This window comes from Schistocerca cancellata, chromosome 4 (genome assembly GCF_023864275.1).
Source record: "Schistocerca cancellata isolate TAMUIC-IGC-003103 chromosome 4, iqSchCanc2.1, whole genome shotgun sequence".
Taxonomy (NCBI): domain Eukaryota; kingdom Metazoa; phylum Arthropoda; class Insecta; order Orthoptera; family Acrididae; genus Schistocerca; species Schistocerca cancellata.
The window spans coordinates 555447330-555473272 of NC_064629.1; the positions used below are offsets into that span (position 1 = coordinate 555447330).

A 25943-nucleotide genomic window follows, 5' to 3' on the forward strand; every position below is an offset into this window, starting at 1 on the left:
AACACAGTTTCTTAAAGTTTAGGTTTTCAGACACAATTTTGTACAAAACCGACCTTGAAACTTGTGGAAATTCCAAAGAAAGAGTGGAAATTGTGGATCTTCTGCCCTCACGAATCTTTGTTTCGACTGCAGCCACCAAATCATCAGTGATCACAGAGGGCCGGCCTGAGCGTTCTTCGTCATGGACGTTTTGACGGCCATTTTTAAACTCTCTAACCCATTGACGCACTTTACCTTCACTCACTGCATTCAAGCCATAAACATCTGTTAACTGACGATGAATTTCTGCAGCTGATAGGCTTCTCGCGGTCAAAAAATGTATCACTGACCGTATCTCACACGCGGCGGGCCATTCAATAATCGTAAACATTATAAAGTAGCACAGCGATGCTACACGTCAGCTACAGAGCTGCAACTTCCGTCAGTGTGAACGGGAAGGATGCCGGCAAGTGGCGCGGTGGCTTGTTGCGGCGTCCGCACGAACTACGGGACTATACGCGCGAACTTAAAAAACAACCCTCGTAACAAAATTTGTATCGAGAAACAGGTCGGAAAATGAAGTGACACAAATCGAAATGATAGAAGCTTTTCTTACGAATGCAAAAAATAAGATCGCTAGTTTTAGTGAATCGTACGTGTACAATGCAGATCAGTCAGGTTTTCAAAAAGAAATGCGTGCGAAAAGAGCACTGTCATTCAAAGGGGAAAAACATATTGAGGCGATTGCGCAATCCACGACTGCACTCACCCATTCATACACTGTAATGCCCATAATTAGTCTGGATGGTTCATTGCTGCCTAAACTATAAGTGTGTCTTCAAGAACCAACTGGACGTTTTGGACCATGTGTCAAAAGAACAATGTTCTACGCAAACAATCTTCTCTAGACGCATCGAAGTCTGGAAAAATGGGAAATGAAAACGTTACACTTTTCATGCGTCATGCTTTTCTTCCGTTCTGCGGGAACAAATCTCTTCTCCTTCTAGATTCGTGGTCAGGTCATAAAAGGTCTGATTCATTAAAAGCTGTATTTCGAGCCCACCCTGACAAAGAAGTAGAGATACTTCAGATTCCATCCGGCACGACGAACGTAATTCAACCTTTAGACAGAGTATTTTTCCGTCAGTGGAAGGCATTTTACAGAAAACTAACAGAGAAAATTATTGTGTGCAGAACACTGCAATTTCCTGTGTATCACCGTGACAATATTCTCAAGCTGCAATCAGCAGTACATTATCAATTTTCCTCCCCACGGTTTCAGAATTTGATTAAATATGCGTGGCACTCCTCGAAATATACTGATACTAGGCCTGATTCATTCCTAACGCCAGCCCAGTTTTGTCTATGGACATCTAACAACGTCTGTGATTCGCAGAACTGTCATATGTCGTCTTTGCTTGTATGTTCTTTGTGCACAAAAAACCTATGTTTTGAACACTGTATCAATATTTCGCATTTTTGCGGTAATTACAAGAAATAAAATTTGGACGTGGTGTAAATCGTATATTTATTTGTGTCTATTTCATAGATATTTGGAAAGAATGTTGTAGATAACATATCAGCCATATTTGTCAACGAATGTTGAATTATCATACGATCGCTTTCACTGGGGAATCAGCTCTCTCACTGCTGTGGCAAGAGAGCGGCGCATAGCTAACGCCACCTTGTCCCTAGATGGCGTTGGTATAACGTAGCAAGTGAGGTCAGGGTTGTACAAGAGGCAGTTATAAGCTCAGAAACCATGCGACAATAATGTCGTACTTCATAAAATTGTTTACAGACTTCCAGGTCATGTCAGCAGCTAAAATTCTGCATACAGACTTCTTGCAATGTTAACTCACAGTGGTAAAAAAAGCAACACAGGTTTCGACATGACAAGTCTGACCATTCCCTTGTAAGAGTGAAGTTGGTTTCATTTTGTCCAACCTTTTGGTTACTTCACTCATTTGTCAGGCAGTGTATATTATCCCTTTGTGGCAACCCGAAGATAAAAAATCAACCAAGAGTAATACGCAGTTTTTGTTGGAATGCCTCCCTCTCTCTCGCTTTCTCTCTTTCTGTTGTCAAAGACTTACTTATTTCCTTCCTGTAACGCTTCACAGTGCTTTGGCTGGCAAGTTCAACACATAAATTACCTACCCCTTAGAAGTGCACACTGGTATCTTTGGAGTGCTTTAGGTGTTGTTGAACTGGTACCCACATAAGTTGGATGTGCTGCGTCAGTTGCGCAACAGTGCTGGTATCAGTGATCAAGTGAACATTCTCACACTCGTAAACGAAGTTGTGGACGTCAACGCAGCACACACGCCCGCCAGGATCGTCGAATTGTAAGGGGTGCAGTGGCAAATCGTAATACGTACCTCAGCACAGATAAGAGGGCTTGTGAGCGCAGACATGTCAACACGAGCTGTTGCGAATCGGTTATTAGCACTGGGATGAGGTGCATGCACGCCTCTAGCCTGTCCTCCACTCACGCCACAGCATCGACGTGCACGGCTCGACTGGTGTCATCAGACGGCCGCTTGGAATATAGAATGGTGTGTCGTAGTCTTCAGCAATCAAAGCAGATTCTGCGTGCATGCAAATGATGGTCGTTTGCGCGTAAGTGACTGAAAGCAACGCGGTTTGTATTATTACGACATACCTCTTGCTGATTAATTTCGAAGTATACCACGAGTACGACACAGTGTGCAATATTGTGGTTTCAGCTGGAGATGTAGAAGACTGGATCTTTATGACATCAAGTCGAAGTTGCAGTTCTGAAACTTGAAGATCGATTTCTTTGACTGGTTGGTTATTTGGTTGGTTGGCTGGTGGGTTGGTGGATTGAGAGTTAATGGATTAACGGTGAGACCATCAGTATCTCAGTCAACAGATAGCTCATCTGGAGTTAGTGACGTTAGCCAGCAATTTGATCGAATTTTAAAAAAATGGTTCAAATGGCTCTGAGCACTATGGGACTCAACTGCTGTGGTCATAAGTCCCCTAGAACTTAGAACTACTTAAACCTAACTAACCTAAGGACAGCACACAACACCCAGCCATCACGAGGCAGAGAAAATCCCTGACCCCGCCGGGAATCGAACCCGGGAACCCGGGCGTGGGAAGCGAGAACGCTACCGCACGACCACGAGATGCGGGCGAATTTTAAAAGTATGTAGAAGTGGCACATCGAGGCATTGAAAGCAATATTGATGGCAGAGCTGATAAATAGTTTCAAAAGATGTAAAAGTGTATAGGTCATGCCAATATGTAGACGAGGCACATTCGCGAAGAGAGAAACCCCATCCACATCTGACCCCCCATTATCCCGATTAAAGGTGAAGACAGTAGCAGAGTAAAAAATGCTTTCTAGCTCAGAGATTTGTAACAATAAAAAGTGAAAAGGCTAGTAACGCAATGAATTTCAGTAGGACCGATAGTAATAATAATAAAAAAATAAAGCGAGGTGAGAAGGTGAGAGAAATAATTAGGTCAGTAAATGGGGCGGGGAGGGGGGGCAGGGGGCAGGCGAATGTCCTCTACATGTGATAGCGGCTATCCCTCACATAGCTAACTCCCATCTCATCCTCACGCCGTTATAGTCAAGGTGTTAAACAGGAGAACAGCATCCATTATTTATCAGAGTGCTAAAACGGAAAATCGGCTGAAGCAGAAAAAAAGAGGCCAACCGCATCTCAAGGAAACTGTAACTGAGAAAAAGAGGGATGACCTAGACAGTTGGAAATCAAGGTGGAATCGAGGGTCAACAAGACCCCGTCTGAGGCTGGATATACTCCAACTCCAACCACCCTGCCCTCACCTGAAAAGTAGGTTAAAAAGCTATATCTAAGAATAAAAACCACTCTCACGGATAAAACAGAGAACCAGTTCAACTGTCCGTGAGTTGTTCGCCAGCATAAGCGGCAAAGAGTTCGGAAGAACAGGGTTTAATTCCTAAAATTTTAGGTGCTGGAGCACACCTCTTCAACCACACAACCTCCTCCCCCCACTAGCCATAAAAACCTTGGTATCCTGTACACACACACACACACACACACACACACAGTACTTCACTCCATGCCGCTGCCCATCGCATCACGTTGGTCAGCTGTTGTCGCGTTCACTGGTGCCGGTGTAGCGGCAAACTATGCTTATGTTGTGATTTAATACACGCGTACTCTTTTAAACCTCCAGTGGCGACTTCTTCCAGTTCCCTGGGAGGTGCCACATCGCCGTTGCAGGGCGTTCTGGCCGAAATTAAGCCTTGTGGAGGACCATGCTTACCATGGAGAGTCAGAAAGAGGGGCATGCACCAAATGTGAGCTGCTGTTTGTAAGGCTCTGAAATCACAGCTTGGGAGAGGTTCATTTCATAAAATAAAACTATGGGTCATTCTGGCATAACTGCTCCGAAGGTGACATAGGACATAAGATAGGGCATAACTGATCTGAAGGTGACATAGGACAGCGGATTCCTTCGAAGAGAAACAGCAGTAGTAGTTCGCTCGGTAGTGCACAGTTAAGTAGAGGGGGCAGTAGCCCAATAGATGTTGTTCCATCTCCTCTGAGGAGAGACCTTTTTTACAACCACAAATTCGCACTACGGAGATGTAAAATCATATCCCGTCTTATCCATGATTTTAGAGCCGTCACTGTAAATGACACTGGCACCCTGACACTCCTGAATAACTGAGGGGAACAACGTCGAACTGTTACGTGAGCGACTGAAACTTGGTACTAACCAAGGAGGGGCGAGAAGGGTGATAAAACTCGGGGAATTCAAAGGAGATAGATGGAGGCCCTGACAGAGGACCTCGTGGCACATTCTAGCTGATAACCTTTACCTGAGGGGGTAGTGTTACTTAAACATCGATAGTTGATACATCGGATATTATCGATACCATTTTTAAAAGTTAACGATATATCGATCAAATATCAGTGTTTTGTACGGGTATCTCAAGTGAAAAATAACTTTCTAAGACTTTTTATTGTTTGCGATACAACAATATAACATACGCAAATTTCGTTTCATAAAAAGTAAGGTATTTAAATTTTTGTTCTGTAGTCTGTTGTTTAAAATACAACATTACAAGACACACAAATTTCGTCTTATAAAAAGAAAAGTATTGAAATTCTTCTCATTTAGTCTGCTGCGTGTATCATTAATTGTTACTCCTGTCTTGGAGAAAACGGTCTCTGCAGGAACTGAAGTCGCTGGAAGCACAAATATTTGGTGGCCATTATACGCAACACACTATCAGATTTTACCCACTACTCTAATACACAAACGCGCTAGTCTATTACAAATTTTTCAAAATACTGGCGTAGGTCAATTACGGAATCACTGATTTTTGTAACGACATCGACATTATGCTGTTGCTGATTGGGCAGAAAAAGTAGATCATCCGATTTCAAACTGGTAGAAGTATGTGGGCTTTCAAAAAAAATTGATGTGGTGTCGTGGTCCTCAACTACGAACCCTCAGACTCAGTTGAAATATTAAAATTTTTGGCTGGTTTCGTTGTCTAGGGGCTGGGATACGTAGTTGCCGCATTACAAGCCAAATACTGCTGAGTCTTCAGTATACAATGTGAATATACGCATGAATCGGATGGTCGAAGGTTCCTATCACTCGACAATTGCGAATTTTGAACGTATTATAGACGTTTATAAATGAAATATTGTAATTAAATAAAATCTGCAGGTACTATTTTAACGACTTTAAATGATGAGTATGATAGCAGAAGTACCTTTAAGAATACCCTTTGTTACTGTAAAACACTTATTGGTGTCGATGGTCCAGCAATTAAATAAAATATAAGTGGAATAACAGGGAAACTTCACGTAATTAGTTATGAGCAACAACCTAGCTCGTGAGATATTCACTTCTAAAAGCATACTACGTCTTCGCTGCAGAAGCAACGAACATCTCACAAGTGCACAAGTCGGCACTACAAAATATTTCTATCTCTCGTAACCACGCGCAAATTGCTCCACTCTCCAAGTCTTTCCTGCGACCGTGCGTCTGTCGCGCCGTACCGTCCAGGACTCTCCCGCGTCCTCTCCCATTCTGTCCAGAACTGCCCTGTCCTCTCCCGAAATGATGCTCCTCCCCCACTTCTATACAGTCTCTCCACGTGTCCTTTTTGGAACGATGGCTGTGATTGGCTAGAGCGCTCCCGCCTTGTCACCTAGTCAACACACACTCACAAACATAACGAAACACATTCGAAATACTGGATTTACATTTAAATAACTTGAAATTAAATAAATATTGCTATGGCTGGACCAAAAACACGCTCTAACACACATTATTAAATACATAAATATATTAAATAAACATACATCAAAGGAATATATCAGAAGTAAACCAATAGCCTAATGTCTCTGTGCTTTCTAAAACACAGTAAATAATTGACCAATTTCTTCATGAATAGTGTATATCGGATATAAACAAAGACATGGATGAATAGATATATTTGTAAGCATGCTGCTACCGTTTCTTTTTTTTTTCGTGTAACTGTGGAATACTTATGGCCTGACACGGTCGATAGCAATCGGCAACTTTGATCTCTAATAACTCATGTACTATTCAAGTTACATGCCTGTAATTTATACCAGTTTAGGATTACACCAATAGCCTTCTAAAGACATGTCGATCGACAAAATCGGATGAACTGTGTAAAGTCCGCAGCTCGTGGTCGTGCGGTAGCGTTCTCGCTTCCCACGCCCGGGTTCCCGGGTTCGATTCCCGGCGGGGTCAGGGATTTTCTCTGCCTCGTGATGACTGGGTGTTGTGTGATGTCCTTAGGTTAGTTAGGTTTAAGTAGTTCTAAGTTCTAGGGGACTGATGACCATCGATGTTAAGTCCCATAGTGCTCAGAGCCATTTGAACCATTTTTTTGAACTGTGTAAGTAGGCTGTTTAGATTTTTATGTTGGTAACGCCACGTTGCGCTCTGTATGAAAATCACTGACTGTGCTGTGTGCAGTCTGTGGCTGGTTTGCATTGTTGGAATATTTGCTATTGTAGTGTTGGGCAGTTGGATGTGAACAGCGCATAGCGTTGCGCAGTTGGAGGCGAGCCGCCTACACCATCAGAATCTTCGTGGAAATAATGGTAATGTACATGTTTCTTTTTGATGTATCATGATTCCTCTGGCTACTATTAATTTCTATATGAGCTGTGAAATTTCTGCCATTAAGGTTTCACAAAGTCCGCCATTTTTGGCACTCAGTGGCGTACAAATCTCCTTCATCGACACAAAGCCCATTCCGCGACACAGCGTTAACATGGAATTCCCAGCCACGTGGCCGGCCTGGACCACGCGCTGGGGCTACCCCTCTTGCTCCGTCTAACGTACGGCATCACGCAGTCGCTGACGAGCCCCGGCTTGCCGGGCGACCCCTTGCGGCCACGACAACTCCGAACTTAGAATATTGTCAGGGTGCCATAACTCGCCCGTTACCTCATACGTATCAGAAGAAGTATTAGCACTGCTCATGGATGCTTCTGTTTCAGGTATTATTCTCGGTGTTGATGCGATGATAGCAGCATATTCTTTCTGAAATAATTGTGCAGCGTTGTCTGCCTATCGAAATGTTCCAGAAACAAGTTTTTTAAACCTAGGATATAATAATGTCACAAGCACGTTAAAAGTTCGCGTGTTAAATGGTATCAGTCTTTGATTGACCGATTTAATCAAGGAATCCAGAACACTTCGTGCTTCATTAGTTATTAAGGTGCTTTCCAAGTCTGACAACTATGCAGAAATACCTCGTATCAGAGGTATAATTAAGGAAGTAGTGACGTATGACTCCCTTGAGACTGTTCTTCAACAAAAGTTTAAAGAAGACCTATTTATCCTGCATAGGCAAGTAATTTCCTACTGTGAAGAAAGGCAGTGCTTTTGAACTTTCGTTGATCGCAATCGCAAGCTCACTTTGTACTTCCAAGCAGCAAAGAAAAACTTTACAAGCTATACCAACTTGACTTATACTGGCAAGTACCGGTCACAGGAAGGAGCTGTAACTCAGCATGGATCAGTGAACATTTGATTGTGGTGTTTCTGGCAACTCATATTTGTTGTCTAAGTTATGAAAAACATTTTTCAAACCTTGATGGTTGGAAGTTCTGAACGGCAGCATATCGATAGCGATCATCTGCACATGAAGAGAATCATAATCTTTTTTTTTTACATTTGAACTGACATCCTACAAGTGACTTCTGTCAAAATAATTTTTTATAGGGATTCTCAGTTTTTTTTTCACCTCTTGCACTTTATCTAACTGGCAAGTTGATTCCTCACCTTTCAATTCTTTTACTCATCCATGGTTCTCTAGTCTTTCATCATGCTTTCTTTTTCGGTGGTCTCTTAAATTAGTCGTATTCCCTGAATGTTTATATTCTTAGATGCAGATTGTACACTTCACAAACTGACTATTGTCCCCACTTTCTTGAAAAAAATTCCACACAGACGATGGATTTTTAAGATTCATTTTTAAAACAATAACAAAAATCTCTCTTTATGCACTAAAGAAACGTAAACAAAATAACCTTGGAAGCGCTGGATTTCTTCGGCCAACAGAGACTATCTGTAACGCGCGAAAAATACTGATCGGTTCATGTCGGCACCCTTCCGAACACTTTTTGACGACTGTGTTCTTTGCCTCCCTGCTGCCAATGACAATGATTCAACACGTGTGGCACTATATTTGCTTGACGAAGAGTAATCCTGTTGTTGTGTGGCGTTTAAATAAAGAAATTAGTGACAAAGAAGCCATTGTTGCCAAATTGAAGCGGCCTCCTACGATAACCCAAAGAGCTAGAAGCTTTAGGTGCAGCATTCTTCCTCCTGACGCTGGAAAAATTGTTAGTCAGGTCGCAGAATGCTGTAAACTCAAAAAATAAAGAAAATAAAATAAAAATAATGGCGAGATAATTCACCCACTGCTCAAGTTTCAGATAAGAAGTTTCAGCATTAACAGACAAGAGCTTAAGAAATATCTACAGGATTAGAAGTTTTTCCAAAAACATTCCCGGACATCCACCGTGAACTCTTGGCAAGAAGAGATTAGTTTAGTCTCACGTCCATTCAAACATTCACATTTCACCCGCATTACTTACGAATAATGTATTGCAGTACTTTGAAAGCAGATAGTATGTAAATACAGCTGTATATTTTAACGATTACGTCCAGCCACCATACAAATAAAAAACTTGACGGTCGACAGGTTGGGCTTTTACTATATTCAGTTTTGCAGGAACTGGTGTGCCCATAACGAACAAGAGCCACTAACTGAACGCAACACAGGCAGCCAACGTATGAACGGTATTTGTGCCTCTACAAAAGCAGGGGCATTAGGATTGCGTCAGTGTTTTGTGTTTTTGAACCACCTTATACATTAATTAGCATGTATAATTGAAAACACCTGTAAGAATAATGAGGACTCAGAAACAAAAGAGGATGAGAGCGGGTGTGTTCAATTAATAACAATAATAATAGATTTATTTTAAAATTCATTGTCCAGTACCATCACAAACACTTAACAAATCTTTAAAATATTTTTTCTCTACTAATTGCGTTGATTTACAGCCTTATTTATATTTGCATTCCATGCTATATCTAAGTATGCTCACACATTCGAAGATGGCAGTCTGTATAATGTGCAGTCATGAATCCATGTTATTTACGTGTGTAATTGTTACTATAAGCATCTGGTCGGTACGAGATGCACACGACCGTGAGTTGTCATCACTATAAGACAAACAAGACAATTCCATCTCTCACGTCCCCTCCCCCACAGCAGCTAATCTATAAACAACATACACTCCTGGAAATGGAAAAAAGAACACATTGACACCGGTGTGTCAGACCCACCATACTTGCTCCGGACACTGCGAGAGGGCTGTACAAGCAATGATCACACGCACGGCACAGCGGACACACCAGGAACCGCGGTGTTGGCCGTCGAATGGCGCTAGCTGCGCAGCATTTGTGCACCGCCGCCGTCAGTGTCAGCCAGTTTGCCGTGGCATACGGAGCTCCATCGCAGTCTTTAACACTGGTAGCATGCCGCGACAGCGTGGACGTGAACCGTATGTGCAGTTGACGGACTTTGAGCGAGGGCGTATAGTGGGCATGCGGGAGGCCGGGTAGACGTACCGCCGAATTGCTCAACACGTGGGGCGTGAGGTCTCCACAGTACATCGATGTTGTCGCCAGTGGTCGGCGGAAGGTGCACGTGCCCCTCGACCTGGGACCGGACCGCAGCGACGCACGGATGCACGCCAAGACCGTAGGATCCTACGCAGTGCCGTAGCGGACCGCACCGCCACTTCCCAGCAAATTAGGGACACTGTTGCTCCTGGGGTATCGGCGAGGACCATTCGCAACCGTCTCCATGAAGCTGGGCTACGGTCCTGCACACCGTTAGGCCGTCTTCCGCTCACGCCCCAACATCGTGCAGCCCGCCTCCAGTGGTGTCGCGACAGGCGTGAATGGAGGGACGAATGGAGACGTGTCGTCTTCAGCGATGAGAGTCGCTTCTGCCTTGGTGCCAATGATGGTCGTATGCGTGTTTGGCGCCGTGCAGGTGAGCGCCACAATCAGGACTGCATACGACCGAGGCACACAGGGCCAACACCCGGCATCATGGTGTGGGGAGCGATCTACTACACTGGCCGCACACCACTGGTGATCGTCGAGGGGACACTGAATAGTGCACGGTACATCCAAACCGTCATCGAACCCATCGTTCTACCATTCCTAGACCGGCAAGGGAACTTGCTGTTCCAACAGGACAATGCACGTCCGCATGTATCCCGTGCCACCCAACGTGCTCTAGAAGGTGTAAGTCAACTACCCTGGCCAGCAAGATCTCCGGATCTGTCCCCCATTGAGCATGTTTGGGACTGGATGAAGCGTCGTCTCACGCGGTCTGCACGTCCAGCACGAACGCTGGTCCAACTGAGGCGCCAGGTGGAAATGGCATGGCAAGCCGTTCCACAGGACTACATCCAGCATCTCTACGATCGTCTCCATGGGAGAATAGCAGCCTGCATTGCTGCGAAAGGTGGATATACACTGTACTAGTGCCGACATTGTGCATGCTCTGTTGCCTGTGTCTATGTGCCTGTGGTTCTGTCAGTGTGATCATGTGATGTATCTGACCCCAGGAATGTGTCAATAAAGTTTCCCCTTCCTGGGACAATGAATTCACGGTGTTCTTATTTCAATTTCCAGGAGTGTACATTTATAAACAGCGTAGACTGGTTGAGGCACTACTATATTTGATGTTGTTTAAATACCTCCATGCAATCTACTTTCCCTCTTCACTCCACACGCAATGGACGTAATACGATCCGACAATTTTTGGGGTGCCAGTTAAAAAATAATTACACTATAAACGATATGACTATCGATAATTAAATCAGACTACAGATAGTGCAGATGCTATCGATTAATCGATAGTTTGTTGATATTTTAGTAACATTAGACCAGAGTAAAGTTTCGTCGCCTGTACTGTAGGACTATATCCCACAGACCACCAGTCGCAAGAGAGGGTTCCTGCGGTGTTGTTCGACGCATTGTTTTTTTTCTGCTGTAACACATCCAAGATTTGTACTCCGCTATACGTTTTGTTTTTCCGACCATGACATGGAGGTCTGTGTCAGGATTCTAAATTGACATTAACATGTTTAGATCCACTGGCTGGACATCGCACGGTATAAATTATGTTGCTGCTCTCATAACACACAGGATGATGACTGAAATAAAAGACAGTCACAATATATGGAAACTGGAAGAGTTTCGCAGCATCGTGGAGCGTTTCCAGACAGCTGTCCGAAGGTGACTGACGACCTTTACGTTTAAACTCATCTTTCACAGTGATGAGGTAGCAGATGGCATGGTGTTCCATATCGATTGATTCCTCATACTGCAGTCATGTACGTGATCACCAACACTCTCCATCTCAAATAAGTGATGTCAGTCAGTCATTATGTGGTAACCAACAGTGTACCAGTGGACGGATGGGATGGAAAAGACACCGTTGGTGTACTGTAACGAAGTTGATAGTGTGATCAATTTTAGCAATTTCACCAGTTTATTTCCGTAATTTCCAATTTCACCAGTTTATTTCCGTAATTTCAACGCCGACCAATGACACAGCAACATGCTACCCAATTTCTGTATCATCGCTGTACCTCTACTCCGCTACTTTTCGAGTACCACTGCAAATGTAGGCAGATGACCGCGCACTATGTTCATTCATTGTTAATTCTCGAACATACATATATACCAAAGTATGCCAGACAGCGTCTTATACCGATCTACATATTTCTAGCACTCTGATCGTAGTGTGTAGTTTATGATTACAATTGCTCATCTTTCTCTATGTGGATGGGAGGCACAGGGCATTCTCGAATCCTTAGGATAACGTTGGAGACTGTGAAGGAACAGATCAAGCCGATTTCGTAACTGCTGTTCAATGGAGAGTGTTCCTCACCAATCTTACTTACGATAGCTATCCAAGTGCTCAAAATCTCTCCAGATGCGAGCATGCCGAGGTGGTTAGCACTCCCTATCGATGTACAGTAGATATTAGAGTGTTTTTATGATATAACAGATGGTTATGAAGGAAACATGTGGTTTTATGCTTGATGGAGCACCAGATGGGCGGAGTTTGAAGCATTTTACGTAAATCAACTGCACTGTTAATTCTAAAGTATTGTTCTAGTGTCTGGAGCCAGTACCAAGAAGGTATTGGTAAGAGAGAATAGAGCATGGAACACAAACACATGAACTCTAATGCAGGCCATAAATGTCCAACAACAGACATACACCTACCCTGCAAGTTTTCTATCGCACTCACTACGGTGACATATTTTTTGAAGATAAAACTACTTAGAGTCTTTGTGATACACACGCTAAATAGTTTCCGGGAGGTGCATAACACTGTTCACATCCGATCATGGTTCATAAATTATACTACGCTCGCGTCAGTCCTATAAAATGATCGTTAGTAACGGAGAATGCCTCTTACAAGGAAACAGACGAACACTTAGCAGCCGGCCGCGGTGGTCTAGCGGTTCTAGGCGCTCAGTCCGGAACCGCGCGACTGCTACGGTCGCAGGTTCGAATCCTGCCTCGGGCATGGATGTGTGTGATGACCTTAGGTTAGTTAGGTTTAAGTAGTTCTAAGTTCTAGGGGACTGGTGACCACAGATGTTAAGTCCCATAGTGCTCAGAGCCATTTGAACCATTTTGAACACTTAGCAGCGGTGTTCGACATGTGAAATTACACTCATGTTGCCACTAACTCCGTAAACAGGACATCAGTCAAGCAGACGTATGCATGGGGATTGCAGTACCTCACAAACGCCTGTCACTAACTTAGAATCACCATAGCTACAAAACTGAAGACTCTATTTTATGCCCAAGTTGCAGCAGGGGAATGGAGTACGTTGTATCTAGAGCAGGGTGCCGAAGCGGGATGGACATGTTTCATCATCACCACATATGAGTTTGAAGTCCTTTGATGACCGTGAGGTTTGCTGTAAATTATCACAGATAAATGGTGCTCTAAGTCACACACAGAACACGCAGTTGTATATGAGTCGATCACAGGTTATGCCACACAACTGATTCACTCTAAGAGAACAACGGGAAAAAATAGTTGAATGGCCTGCAGCAACATCTCCCTCTCTCTAGAACACATCATCAATCTACCATTAAATCATACCTCATTACAACTCCACATCAACCGATCGCTCCTTCAACTTTCTGCCGTCCTTTAACGTGATGCAAGCCTGTTTAGAGGCAGATGGCTCCGTTTTCCAGGAAAGCATCAAAGACAACTGTCAACTTGCGTGTGTTATTATTACCTCAATAGACATACAGTAGAATGTTGTTAAAAAAAAACATACAGCAACTGCTTGTTAGCTGACACCGCAAGCTTGTGATTGGCGGAGAGAACAGCGAAGTACATTGTAAATACTGTACATTAGGGTTTAAAACATCTAATCAGTCCTGCACACTGTCAAACATGCGATCCATTCTCTAGTCGTATATTGCAGCCCCACAGCTGATAATACAACGCTCGTTAGCTACCTGCCATCTACCAGGCTGTAACACGGGTCGGCTGCCAGGCCTCACCACACCAGCAGGGCCTGGACGCGCTAATTCAGGGCACACTCCTTGTCCTGCGGGAAATACCGGTCACACCACGTGAAGCCGGCAGCAGACATGAAGCTACACTGCCTTCCTCCCACAGCCATCCGTGACACACAGGCATACAGAAAACAGAATGTTTAATGTGGTTGACCACCAAATGTAGAACAATATGTCGAATCACAATCCCAGGTGTGACCCCAGAGCCATCAGCAACCACCTTATAGATTTTTTATAAAGCATCCTTAGCTAAAAAGCGTTGTATTGCCAGCTGTGGGAATGTAATATGTAACTACAGAATGGATCGCGCGTTCGACCCTTTATTTTTCGACTTCCAAATATCGTCGTTTTGGCATGTTGGTTGGTTGTTTGGGGAAGGAGGCCAGGCAGCGTCGTCATCGGTCTCATCGGATTAGGGTAGGATGGGGTAGGACGTCGGCCGTGCCCTTTCAGAGGAGCCATCCCGGCATTTGCCTGGAGTGATTTAGGGCGCAAAATGGTTCAAATGGCTCTGAGCACTATGCGACTCAACTTCTGAGGTCATCAGTCGCCTAGAACTTAGAACTAATTAAACCTAACTAACCTAAGGACGTCACACACATCCATGCCCGAGGCAGGATTCGAACCTGCGACCGCAGCGGTCTTGCGGTTCCAGACTGACGCGCCTAGAACCGCACGGGCACACCGGCCGGCGTGATTTAGGGAAATCACGGAAAACCTAAATCAGGATGGCCGGACGCGGGATTGAACCGTCGTCCTCCCGAATGCGAGTCCAGTGTCTAACCACTGCGCCACCTCGCTCGGTTTTTGGCATGTAAAATCGGATGTTGCAGCTGATGTCGATTTCGTGATCTATTTCCCACAAATGCGCTGAGGTGTCCCAGAAAGATTTCACAAGTGTGCCACGATCTTTTTAGAGTCTGTGTTCAAGCGAGGCGAAATACACCACAAAAATTGAGACAAATTACTGTGCAGCGATCTTTGTGAAAGTGTATTTAGAGACTTATTCAATTGGATTTAATAATTCCTGAAGCAGTCCAAGGTCAAAGACAAGAGAAGGCTGTGGCATTTCTCACAAAAGGGCACAAAATGTCTCTGGGAGTTTTCATAAGTGTGCCACGATCTTTTTAGAGTCTGTGTTTAAGTGTAGCGGTATACATCGCAAAAATTTAGGCAAACTACTGTGCAACGATCTTTTTGAAATTGTATTTAGAGACATATTCAACTGGATTTAGTAACGCCCGCACCAGCTTGTGCTCAAAGTCAAGGGTAGAATGTGGTATTTCCCACAAAAGTGGCCAAATTGTCTCAGGGACGGTTACACAACTGTGCGACGATCTTTTTTTAGAGTCCATGTTCAAGTGTGGTGGTGGTATTCCTCAGAATAAAACGCGTAATTACATCAGAAATTGTTTAACTATTCTTGCGTCATCTGCAAAGCACTCTCTCTTTGTGCAGTAGTACATTTACTTCCTGTGATATCTTCAAGTTATGTATGTGACAATATTCCACACACCGCTTAAACACCAGATTTAATAACTCCCAAAGCAGTTTGTTTTCAACGACAAAGGGTATGTGCGATGGGGATGGGAAGGAGGAAGGCTGCAGGTATTTCAAACGCGACAGGAAGTACTTAGCGTGCAGTCACCCCTGCGGCTAGCGCGTGGCGGAGAGGGAGTGGGAAGGAGGGGGGGGGGTGGAGTTCGGTTTGTGGAGGTAGACCAATTGACCAGTTTTCCCAGCAAAATTTGAACTTCCCGCCATGACGTCTGTGCGATCTTGCCACATCTATGGCCACCATCTTGGATCCACCATCTTCAAGAAATTTAGCACAAATGCAGGGTGGGGGCGCACGCCCTTTGTTCCACTACTAACAGCTTTCTTGCCAAATAACAAAATATCGTCGATTCAGAGAAAGTTGACTCTTTTTTGGTTCACAAGTGCTGAACAATACCATTTTCACATTACATACTCTTACATCAATTTTGGAAGACAATGAACTAGCTCCAATGGAGGCTTTAGTGCGAGCCATTATTACGCATTTAGATGGCCTACAAAGTAGTTACAAAAAGTACCAGAAGAGGTAATCACGAAAGAAACTTTCATCGATGTGACTAGCGAGAGCTCAATGGAAGGTGCTTTCAAAAGAAAAGTCTGCTTTCTTTTTGGATGAGAACAAAAGCCGAATACAGTATCCTGTTTTGAAACAAGCAATACGATTTTTGGCCCCATTTGTTAATACGTACATGAGTGAATGTGGGTTTTCTGAGTTGTTGTACATTAAAAACAAATACAGAAAAAGCGTTAGTGCTGAAGAAGACTTTTCAGTGAAGTTGAGCTCGGTAGAGCCAGACTTTCAAGCACTGATTAAAGAGAAACAGCAACATGCTTCCATCTGAAACATGTAGCTGTTCGTTCGTCAGAATCTAAGTTTGAAAACTGTCTAATTACTGTTTCAGAAGTCTGATTTTGTGTCGAAGTTTGATTCGCCCCTTCGTTTCACTATACTCGATGTCCAGTTTATTACTCTCTTGCATAAATGGTCTATGTTATTAGTGATGTAAGAGTTTAACATATTTTTAAATGTTATTCATCTATTACTCATTGAACATTTCTGCAATTTCAGATTGTTTGCCACAAATAAGTACCACATGCGAACATAAACAACTCTGTAAAAAAGTGCTTCCACGAAACCTTGGTACTTGAGTGTATCGCATTTCTACCACACACACAATAGTTGATCGGCGAGACGCTAAAACCGTATGTGTGTTGTCAGCACTGAGCAAGATGGTGAAAATTATTGCTCCTGTACCGTTTCTCATCCCTGGGTCAGTCATCAACTTTTCGCACCCACACTCCTTCACAGTGAAATAGTAAACCCAAATTTCTAAAAATATCGTGTGGTATGCGGTGGCAAAAGTCTGGGAACCCCTATTCTAGAGGACTATCAATGTCAGTCTGTTGAATTTTCAAACATTTCACTCTACGTAATTTCTCACTTTTCAGATTACGCATTAGTCAACACACGTTCTAGAAAATCACCTTACTTGACTACTTTCATTCGTTTTCCTTAACACGCAACACCTATGATTATTTTAGCACTATAATACCAGAATATTTCAACACCGAACGTTTCACATGTTCATTGACTACCATGGAGTCAACAGCTCAAAAAGGAACTTGGCAGGCACAAATTAAACTTTTTTTTTTTTTCAAAGTTAAGTAGCAGAACTGGAGTCACCCAATGAAGACCTTAAAGAAAGTGGTGAAGCTGTTCAAAATACAGGAAAATAGTTCTGGTTTCACTTCTTGTTCTCAGCCTGTTATAATCAGTTCAGAAGATGGTACGATTGTGTTAACGTTTCTCCATTTCCAACTCCACCAGAAAAGACTACGTTTTTCCATTTGTTGACAGAGGAAACTTAAGCGATGCTGATCATTTTGAAATATTTAACAATGTATGTATAATTATGCCGAGAAAGAAAAATGGACTGTCACTTAACATGTGGTCTACAGCGCAGCGATTTACATCGTCATCAATAAGCACCGCAATTTTCCACTGCAGCGCCTTCATTTCCATTCATTTGTATCAGAATTTTCAGTAGATACAATTTTTGTTCCAAGTCTAAATCTTGAAACAATTTTCAACTGTCCAGCTGCTAATACTTTGGGATACTGACCTGAATGAACATCTTGTGCTTCACAGAACTGAACCCCCCGTCCCCAAAGAAAAAATACGTCCCTGGTGTAAGAACAGTGGCTGTAAAAAGACTCTAACCGACAGAGACATTGCCAGTGAGAATCGATTTCAAACCTGACAGGAGTTGCTATTGTCAGTGAATGCAGTTCCAACTCAGTCAGTTTCCAAGTTTCCAGTGGCACATAAATCCGCACATCATCAGTTGGTCAAACAGCTCAGAAAGTGGACAGTAGCTAACTGAATGTATGAAGCGTAGTCCGGCAAATCGCTATTTTCCCTCTTTTCCGTTGATGTTCTGGAAGTGTTTCTTGTATTATGACTTGGACTCTCTATTCTGGTTATCATGAACAAGAACCAGAATGTTGATTTTAACATCTTCATAATGAGTTGTAAGATGCCTACTCGATTATTCGTATCTATCACGGGCAAATTTCTCTCTAAAACCAGCTATTTTGATATAACCACGGCGATCAGAGCGATGTTTCTGCTGCACAGTTGACTGTGGGCAAGGAACATGCACCTGAAGACTAAAAATGGAACATTTGCCTACTGGTATATGCCCTATCAAAATCACGACAGCTGTCATTAAAAATCTTCACACTAAATGTAAATGTCGTGTGATTAGGGCCTCCCGTCGGGTAGACCGTTCGCCGGCTGAAAGTCTGTCGATTTGACGCCACTTCGGCGATTTGCGCGTCGTTGGGGAGGAAATGATGATGATTAGGACAACACAATACCCAGTCCCTGAGCGGAGAAAATCTCCGACCCAGCCGGGAATCGAACCCGGGCCCATAGGATTAACATTCTGTCGCGCTGACCACCCAGCTACCGGGAGCGGACTATCTGCACACTCATTTCTAATAAATAATGAAAAGAATTCTAAAGTAGACACTGACTTCATAGAACTGAAAAGTTCATTGTCTCTAGTATAAGGCACAGTTCAAGTAAGGCAGTGTTGCTGCGCTAAGCCGCTATGTGTAAGGTACAAATATCGATACTCAAAGAGTAACTATATCTGTAGTCTTACAGACACTACGTTTACATTCGACACACCTTCCGGAAGACGAAAACCGAATTTCGAAAATCGTTTTTCTCTGTCGTCTTTACATGTTAAGACCTGAAGCGGATTTGCTAGCCCAATTAAATATGGCGGCTGGAAAACAGCTGATCCAGTTTATGATTCAGCCAACACAATCGTTATTTCTCCTCTCTTAAATTTTAAAGGTAACAGCTTCATGCTCTGTCTAATATTTCTGCTTTTCCTTCACTGCACAATAATTCCATATTAACCGAATATCTGAAAACAAGACGTAACTTGACAACCCAAGCACGTTTCAACACAGATTGCGTTTACATGGTAGCGAAAATCGATCGCGGAATTGGAAAACGGGCATCTAGAAACTGATTGTCAGAATCGACTTTGAAGTGCATACATTACCACGCAGAAGCGGTATTGGGAAATCGGTTTACGAGATCCGGTTTTGAGAGCGCCATGTAAACGGGGCGACAGTGTGCTGCGGACACTCTCATCCTCCAAAAAAAAAACAGCCATACTCAGACGGCTGCCTGCATACAGCCTCAGTTTAATGAACACTCTGGCATCCTATCACACGCCCGATGGACAGCTAAATCAGAGGATCTTAATCCCACAGAAAGAGTTTCGGACTATTTTAAACAGCTCGTGAAACATAGCAGTCACCATCCAGGCAACTTGGTAGCTGGATCTGGCATACCCGAGGAAACTTCTGGACGTCCTTCCTTTCCGAACTGAGGTAATTATGAAAGCTGGAGTCGGTGTTACACAGTAGTAGCGTAATTCCCCCTAGTGGTGGCTATTTTATTGTGTAGTTTGCTTAGTCGTTTGTTGTCATATGCCAAGCAGACTGAGTTTTAGGAACATGCATACTCATTGCAACAGTTATAGGTAAATTATGAGATAGTGCATACCACGCGTAGGAGAGGAAGAGTGCAGAGAGCGCCGATAAGGAGAGGTGGAAGTGACGCCAGTCGCGCAGCATGTAGGCGGCGGCTGCCATGATGCACAGGCCCACGGTGAACGGCAGCTGGTACAGCACCGACACTGTCGTCCGGTGTCTGTCTCCCGAGATCTCCATTGCTGAAATCAATGCATTCATTAACCAAATTGTACAAAATCTCACAGTCAGAAATAATTCGGATGAACTCAGAGCATCTGCCACAGGCGCGGCTTGTAGTTAAAAACCTCTAGAGCAGAGCCGCCTACAAAGGTAGACTGAAATACGCTGAAGCACCAAAGAAACTGGTATAGGCATGCATATTCAAATATAGAGATATGAAAACAGGAACAATGCGGCGCTGCGGACTGCAGTGCAAATATCAGACAAGTGTCTGCCGCAGTTGTTAGGTCGGTCAGTGCTGCTACAATGGTAGGTTATCAAAATTTAAGTGACCAGAATGAGATTTTCACTCTGCAGCGGAGTGTGCGCTGATATGAAACTTCCTGGCAGATTAAAACTGTGTGCCGGACCGAGACTCGAACTCGGGACCTTTGCCTTTCGGGGGTAAGTGCTCTACCAACTTTTTTTTTTGCCAACTGAGCTACCCAAGCACGACTCACGACCCCTCCTCACAGCTTTACTTCTGCCAGTACCTCGTCTCCTACCTTCCAAACTTTACAGAAGTTCTCCTGCGAAACTTGCAGAACTATCACTCCTGAAAGAAAGGATATTGCGGAGACAATATCCTTTCTTTCAGGAGCGCTAGTTCTGCACGCAATATCCTTTCTTTCAGGAGTGCTAGTTCTGCAAGGTTCGCAGGAGAGCCTCTGTAAAGTTTGGAAGGTAGGAGACGAGGTACTGGCTGTGAGGACGGGACGTGAGTCGTGCTTGTTGGTAGAGCACTTGCCCGCGAAAGGCAAAGGTCCCGAGTTCGTGTCTCGGTCCGGCACACAGTTTTAATCTGCCAGGAAGTTACAAGATTTAAGTGAGTTTGAACGGGGTGATATAGTCGGCGCACGAGCGATGGGACACAACATCTCCGAGGTAGCGATGAAATGAGGATTTTCCCGTACTATCATTTCACGAGTGTACCGTGAGTATCATGAATCCGGTAAAATATCAAATCTTCGACATCGCTGCGGCCGGAAAAAGATCCTACAAGAATGGGATCAACGACAACTGAAGAGAATCGTTCAACGTGAGAGAAGTGCAACCCTTCCGCAAATTACTGCTAATCAATGCTGGGCAATCAACAAGTGTCAGCGTACGAACCATTCAAAGCCCATACCCATTCGGTATGGGCTTTCGGATCCGAAGGCCCACTCGTGTACCATTGATGACTGCACGACACAAAGCTTTACGCCTCGCCGGCCAGAGTGGCCGAGTGGTTCTAGGCGCTACAGTCTGGAACCGCGCGACCGCTACAGTCGCAGGTTCGAATTCTGCCTCTGGCCTGGGTGTGTGTAATGTCATTAGGTTAGTTAGCTTTAAGTAGCTCTAAGTTCTAGGGGACTGATGACCTCAGAAGTTAATTCCCATACTGCTCAGAGCCATTTGAACCATTTTTGAACTTTACCCCTCGCCTGGGCCCGTCAACACCGACATTAGACTGTTGATGACTGGAAACACGTTGCCTGATCGGACGAGCCTCGTTTCAAATTGTATCGAGCAGATGGACATGTACGGTTATGGAGACAAACTCATGAATCCGTGGTCCTTCCAAGTCAGAAGGGGACTGTTCATACTGGTGAAGGCTCTGCAGTGGTGTAAGGCGTGTGCAGTTGGAGTGATATGGGACCCCTGATACGACTAGATATGACTCTGACAGGTGACACAAACGTGAGCATCCTGTCTGATCATCTGCATTCATTCATGTCCAATGTGCATGCCGACGACCTTGGGCAGTTCCAGCAGGACAATGCGACACCCCACACGTCGAGAATTGCTAGAGAGTGGCTCGAGGAACACTTTTCAGTGTTTAAACACTTTCACTGGCCACCATACTCCCCAGAAATGAACATTATTGAGCATATCTGGAATGCCTTGCAACGTGCTGTTGAGAAGAGATCTCCATCCCCTCGTACTCTTACGGATTTATGGACAGCCCTGCAGGATTATGGTGTCAATTACCTCCAACACTACTTGAGACATTAGTTTAGCCCATGCCACGTCGTGTTGTGGCGTTTCTCTGTGCTCGCTGTTCCCTACACGATATTAGGCAGATGTACCAGTTTCTTTGGGCCTTCTGTGTAGTTTATTACGGAATTTAAATTCTCAGGAAACATCTTGAACATTTTCCACAGCGATGTAATTAATGACAGTCAGTGCTTCTAGAACTGTTTAAATCGAGTGATGTTTTTCAAACAGGTAGTAGCTGCACCTTGGAATGCCGCTTAAAGTTGCGGCTTCTCTGATGCATCTTGCGGCGATGGTCATCGCAGTGCTAGCCCCTTAACACGAAGCCACGAGTTACCTCGTTTCATTATTTTGTAAGAAACTTAAAATCCCCCGTATACTCGGACAACTTAAAAATTGACCTTCGAAAAAATAAAACCCCGCTGATATCCGTTTAAGTATTGACAGTTATGTGTTCTCCCGCTAGAGAGTATTTGGTACTAATTTTGTAGCCTGGCTGCCGTGTATTGATTTATGTGGTTGGAACTAGATATCATCATTACTGTGTACAGCTTTGGATAGTCGACAGCAAACGCGTGCTTTCAGACTCTTTCCTATATTGTTGTTTAGGCAATGCTTTCAAAAACGAATTACTATAGTGATCCTGTCTTTGACATTACGTTTAGCGGCTCAGAAAGTGCAGACGAATGTGATGTTACTTCATTAGAGACTGAAACTGACGACAGTTCGTCAATTGAGCGACAAGTGCTCGCCTGCGTTACCAGATAAATACATCCACTGTGCTCCAGCCAGCTTCTCCAAGATTTATGTTCTCAAGAAACCGTTGTGAAATACATGGTTAGACTTCACAGTTACACAGAAACTAAAAAATGGTTCCAAGTTCCAGGATATTTTAGTCGAAGTTCAACGCACGAGTATACTCGGGATATTATTATTGGCACTTTTAAAAATTTTGAGCTTTATATGAATGTCATTCATTATAGGATGTTTTTCAGTAATAGAAAATAGTATTTTTTGGACTATAATTTGAAAAAAAGTTAAGAATCTAGTGATGTTCACAGCACACACATTAACGAGTGATTTCCCATGAAGTGGCTAAGGCCTGCGGTGATAGTACTATATGAGGAAAATGAGTTTTCCGATTTCCTTGTTGAAAGAAATCTTGTTTGTAAATGAAGCATAGCTGCATCAGCTTGTGCAGTTAGTTTTTCGGTGAAGGTTTTGCTTAGTCTTGAAAAAATTGAAAACCACTTCATTCAATTTTCCACATTTTCTTCACGAAATATACTTCTTATTAAATTTATAGGAAACTAAATGGCACATAAATCTGACTTTTTGATATCTTGTAGTTTCCATTCTGGATGGTGAAATGGCTATTTTTTGATATCGATGACGGTTATTGTAATGCTTTGAAATTAAGTAACCAGTCGCATACAATCTGAAGGGTTTTCTGTGAAAAGTTTGGTCTCTGTCCTGGTCAGTTGCAATTTAACAGATTCCCGATCATATTCTTTCATTAAACAAGCAGTTGAGGACATGACATGTCAATAACTTGTAAGAAGCTCATTATTAGAAAATGAGCACATCGAAATTGTTCACTTAGATTGTTGCAAATTTCTCCTGTCATCAGCTATCAATGGCCCTTAAGAATTACATTATTGCATTGATGAATCCTTAATTACTTTTATCTATAAATATATGAAAGTTTCGCATCTTAACTATATGGCAAAGTATTTTTCTCTTTGTGTATCATTACTTACCAAAAATCTATTTCAGTGTCTTCAGTTGTTTATGGAATACGATTGTTATTACGAATAATTCACTACTATGCTATTGTAGCACACATGGAGTGAAATGAGTACGGTATATATAAAATCCATTTTCTCGACAATGGAGATAGATATAAACCTCGTCTAAAGTAAAATTCAGTATGTTAGTTACATTTCGTATGCAGCAATATATAGCATAACATGAACCAATCATAAATTCTTAGCGACTTCTATTTTCCATTAAAAATTACTCGAATTTTGTGCAGTGGCCGATATAATTTGGAAATATCACAGTAACTATGAGTGTTAACGAAAACGTAGGCAGTTCTCCATGAAGCTGATATGTGGGAATATAAGCAACAAAGGAATCAATTTTTCGCCAAACAGTTTATTTAAAATCGTGTGCGAAAGACTGCAGAGCAGGTGGCGTGCACGTGCTACTGTTTTCCATCTCACACTGTCCTTCTCTGCCAAAAATATGTCGACTGGGGTAAAAAATTTGTGTAGCTGCAAATTTTTCTACAGTCGTCATGACCAGCCTATTAAAAATCCTATCCAGTGTGAGCGTTGCGGTGGGGGGAGGGGGGGCGTTTAAGGTCACTTTTTTGTGTTTTTCTTGACTGTCTCGAGAACCGCGTCTTCCAACGAAAATTTTTCCCGCCGAGAACCGCGTCTTCCAACGAAAATTTTTCCCGCTATCAAATTAAAACATATTAAATTTCCTGTAAATCTGGCCCTACCCATTTTCTCTCTAGAACACACTGCAAGGGATGGAAAATCGCAGATTGTAAAAGCAATGTATTAATGGTATAAAAGTAACGTATGTTGTTACATACCGTGGGTTAAGAACAAATATTAAGTGTTTGTACCACATCTAAGTGCAGTGAAACCGTATTATTGGATAGAATCTGTTCTACAGTGTAACGGGGTGGAAAGGTGTTAATGAATGTTAGGAATGTGACGGAAGGAGGTGATGCATCTACCTGCCCCATAGGTCTGCAAAATGAAGAGCGAGCAGACCATTTCCCATTCACTCTACCACACAACGTCTCAAAAAGCAACTGAAGGGCGTTTCACAAAATTATACCGGCCATTCCGCAGTTCGCCTTGTGAATCACTGGCGACGCAGCGTGCAGACACTCCCGGGTGGGGGGGTGTTTATTTCCCACGAAGTGTCTTAACATTACATTGAATACAGATATGAGTTGCTAATATGACAAACGCAAGAAAAGCGCATGGGTGTTTTATACGTAAATCTCTGCATACTGTTGTACACTGCTGCAGAGAAAACAGGTTATTTGCCATCCTGTACGGCCGTTGTAGCTTTCTTCCGGGACAGGCGACTTCCTCCACCGCGAGCCATACTCGATTTTCAGTTTACAGACAGACTTTATCTCTTCTGCATTTCTTATCTCGTTCTTTTATGTAACTTGCTAACAGCACGACGAATGGTTCAAATGGCTCTGAGCACTATGGGACTTAACATCGGAGGTCATCAGTCCCCTAGAACTTAGAACTACTTAAACCTAACTAACCTAAGGACATCACACACATCCACGCCCGAGGCAGGATTCGAACCTGCGACCGTAGCAGCCGCGCGGTTCCGTACTGAAGCGCCTAGAACCGCACGACCACCGCGGCCGGCTATGTAACTAGATAACGTAACTTTGCAGAACTCGTGTTTATAAGTACAATTATTTTAACTGTATTAAGTGAGTATTTATTTGCAGTTGTTAAATGAGTTTTTATGTAAAATAAGTTCCTGCAAACAATGGCCGAGAATTGCTTAATTTTTAAGTGTGATGCTGTTCGTGATCAAAAATAAATTTTCAGATGTGTGTGAAATCTTATGGGACTTGACCGCTAAGGTCATCAGTCCCTAAGCTTACACACTATTTAACCTAAATTATCCTAAGGACAAACACACACACCCATGCCCGAGGGAGGACTCGAACCTCCGCCGGGATCAGCCGCACAGTCCATGACTGCTGCGCCTAAGACCGCTCGGCTAATCCCGCGCGGCTGTTCGTGATCTACGTCGTGTTGTAGGAAAGGGATTGGACTGGTAAATGTTGCATTTTGCTGCTGCCTGTCGTTCATAGCATACTGTAAAGCTGCGTAACCATATTGTAGTCACTTGGTGGTGAATTAATGAATGACCAGAAACTTACTGCACTTCTATCAGCACTAATTGTGTTACTCGTAAAT

General features: G+C 43.3%; 1 protein-coding gene across 1 annotated transcript in view; it reads right to left on the reverse strand.

Annotated features, from left to right (window-relative positions):
- The window catches only part of LOC126185062 (organic cation transporter-like protein), a 236984-nt gene that overhangs the window by 84485 nt on the left and 126556 nt on the right, over positions 1 to 25943 (reverse strand). The window contains exon 6 of the mRNA XM_049927818.1: positions 19802 to 19970. Within this exon, the coding sequence (XP_049783775.1) occupies positions 19802 to 19970 (169 nt within the window). The remainder of the gene's footprint in view (positions 1 to 19801; positions 19971 to 25943) is intronic.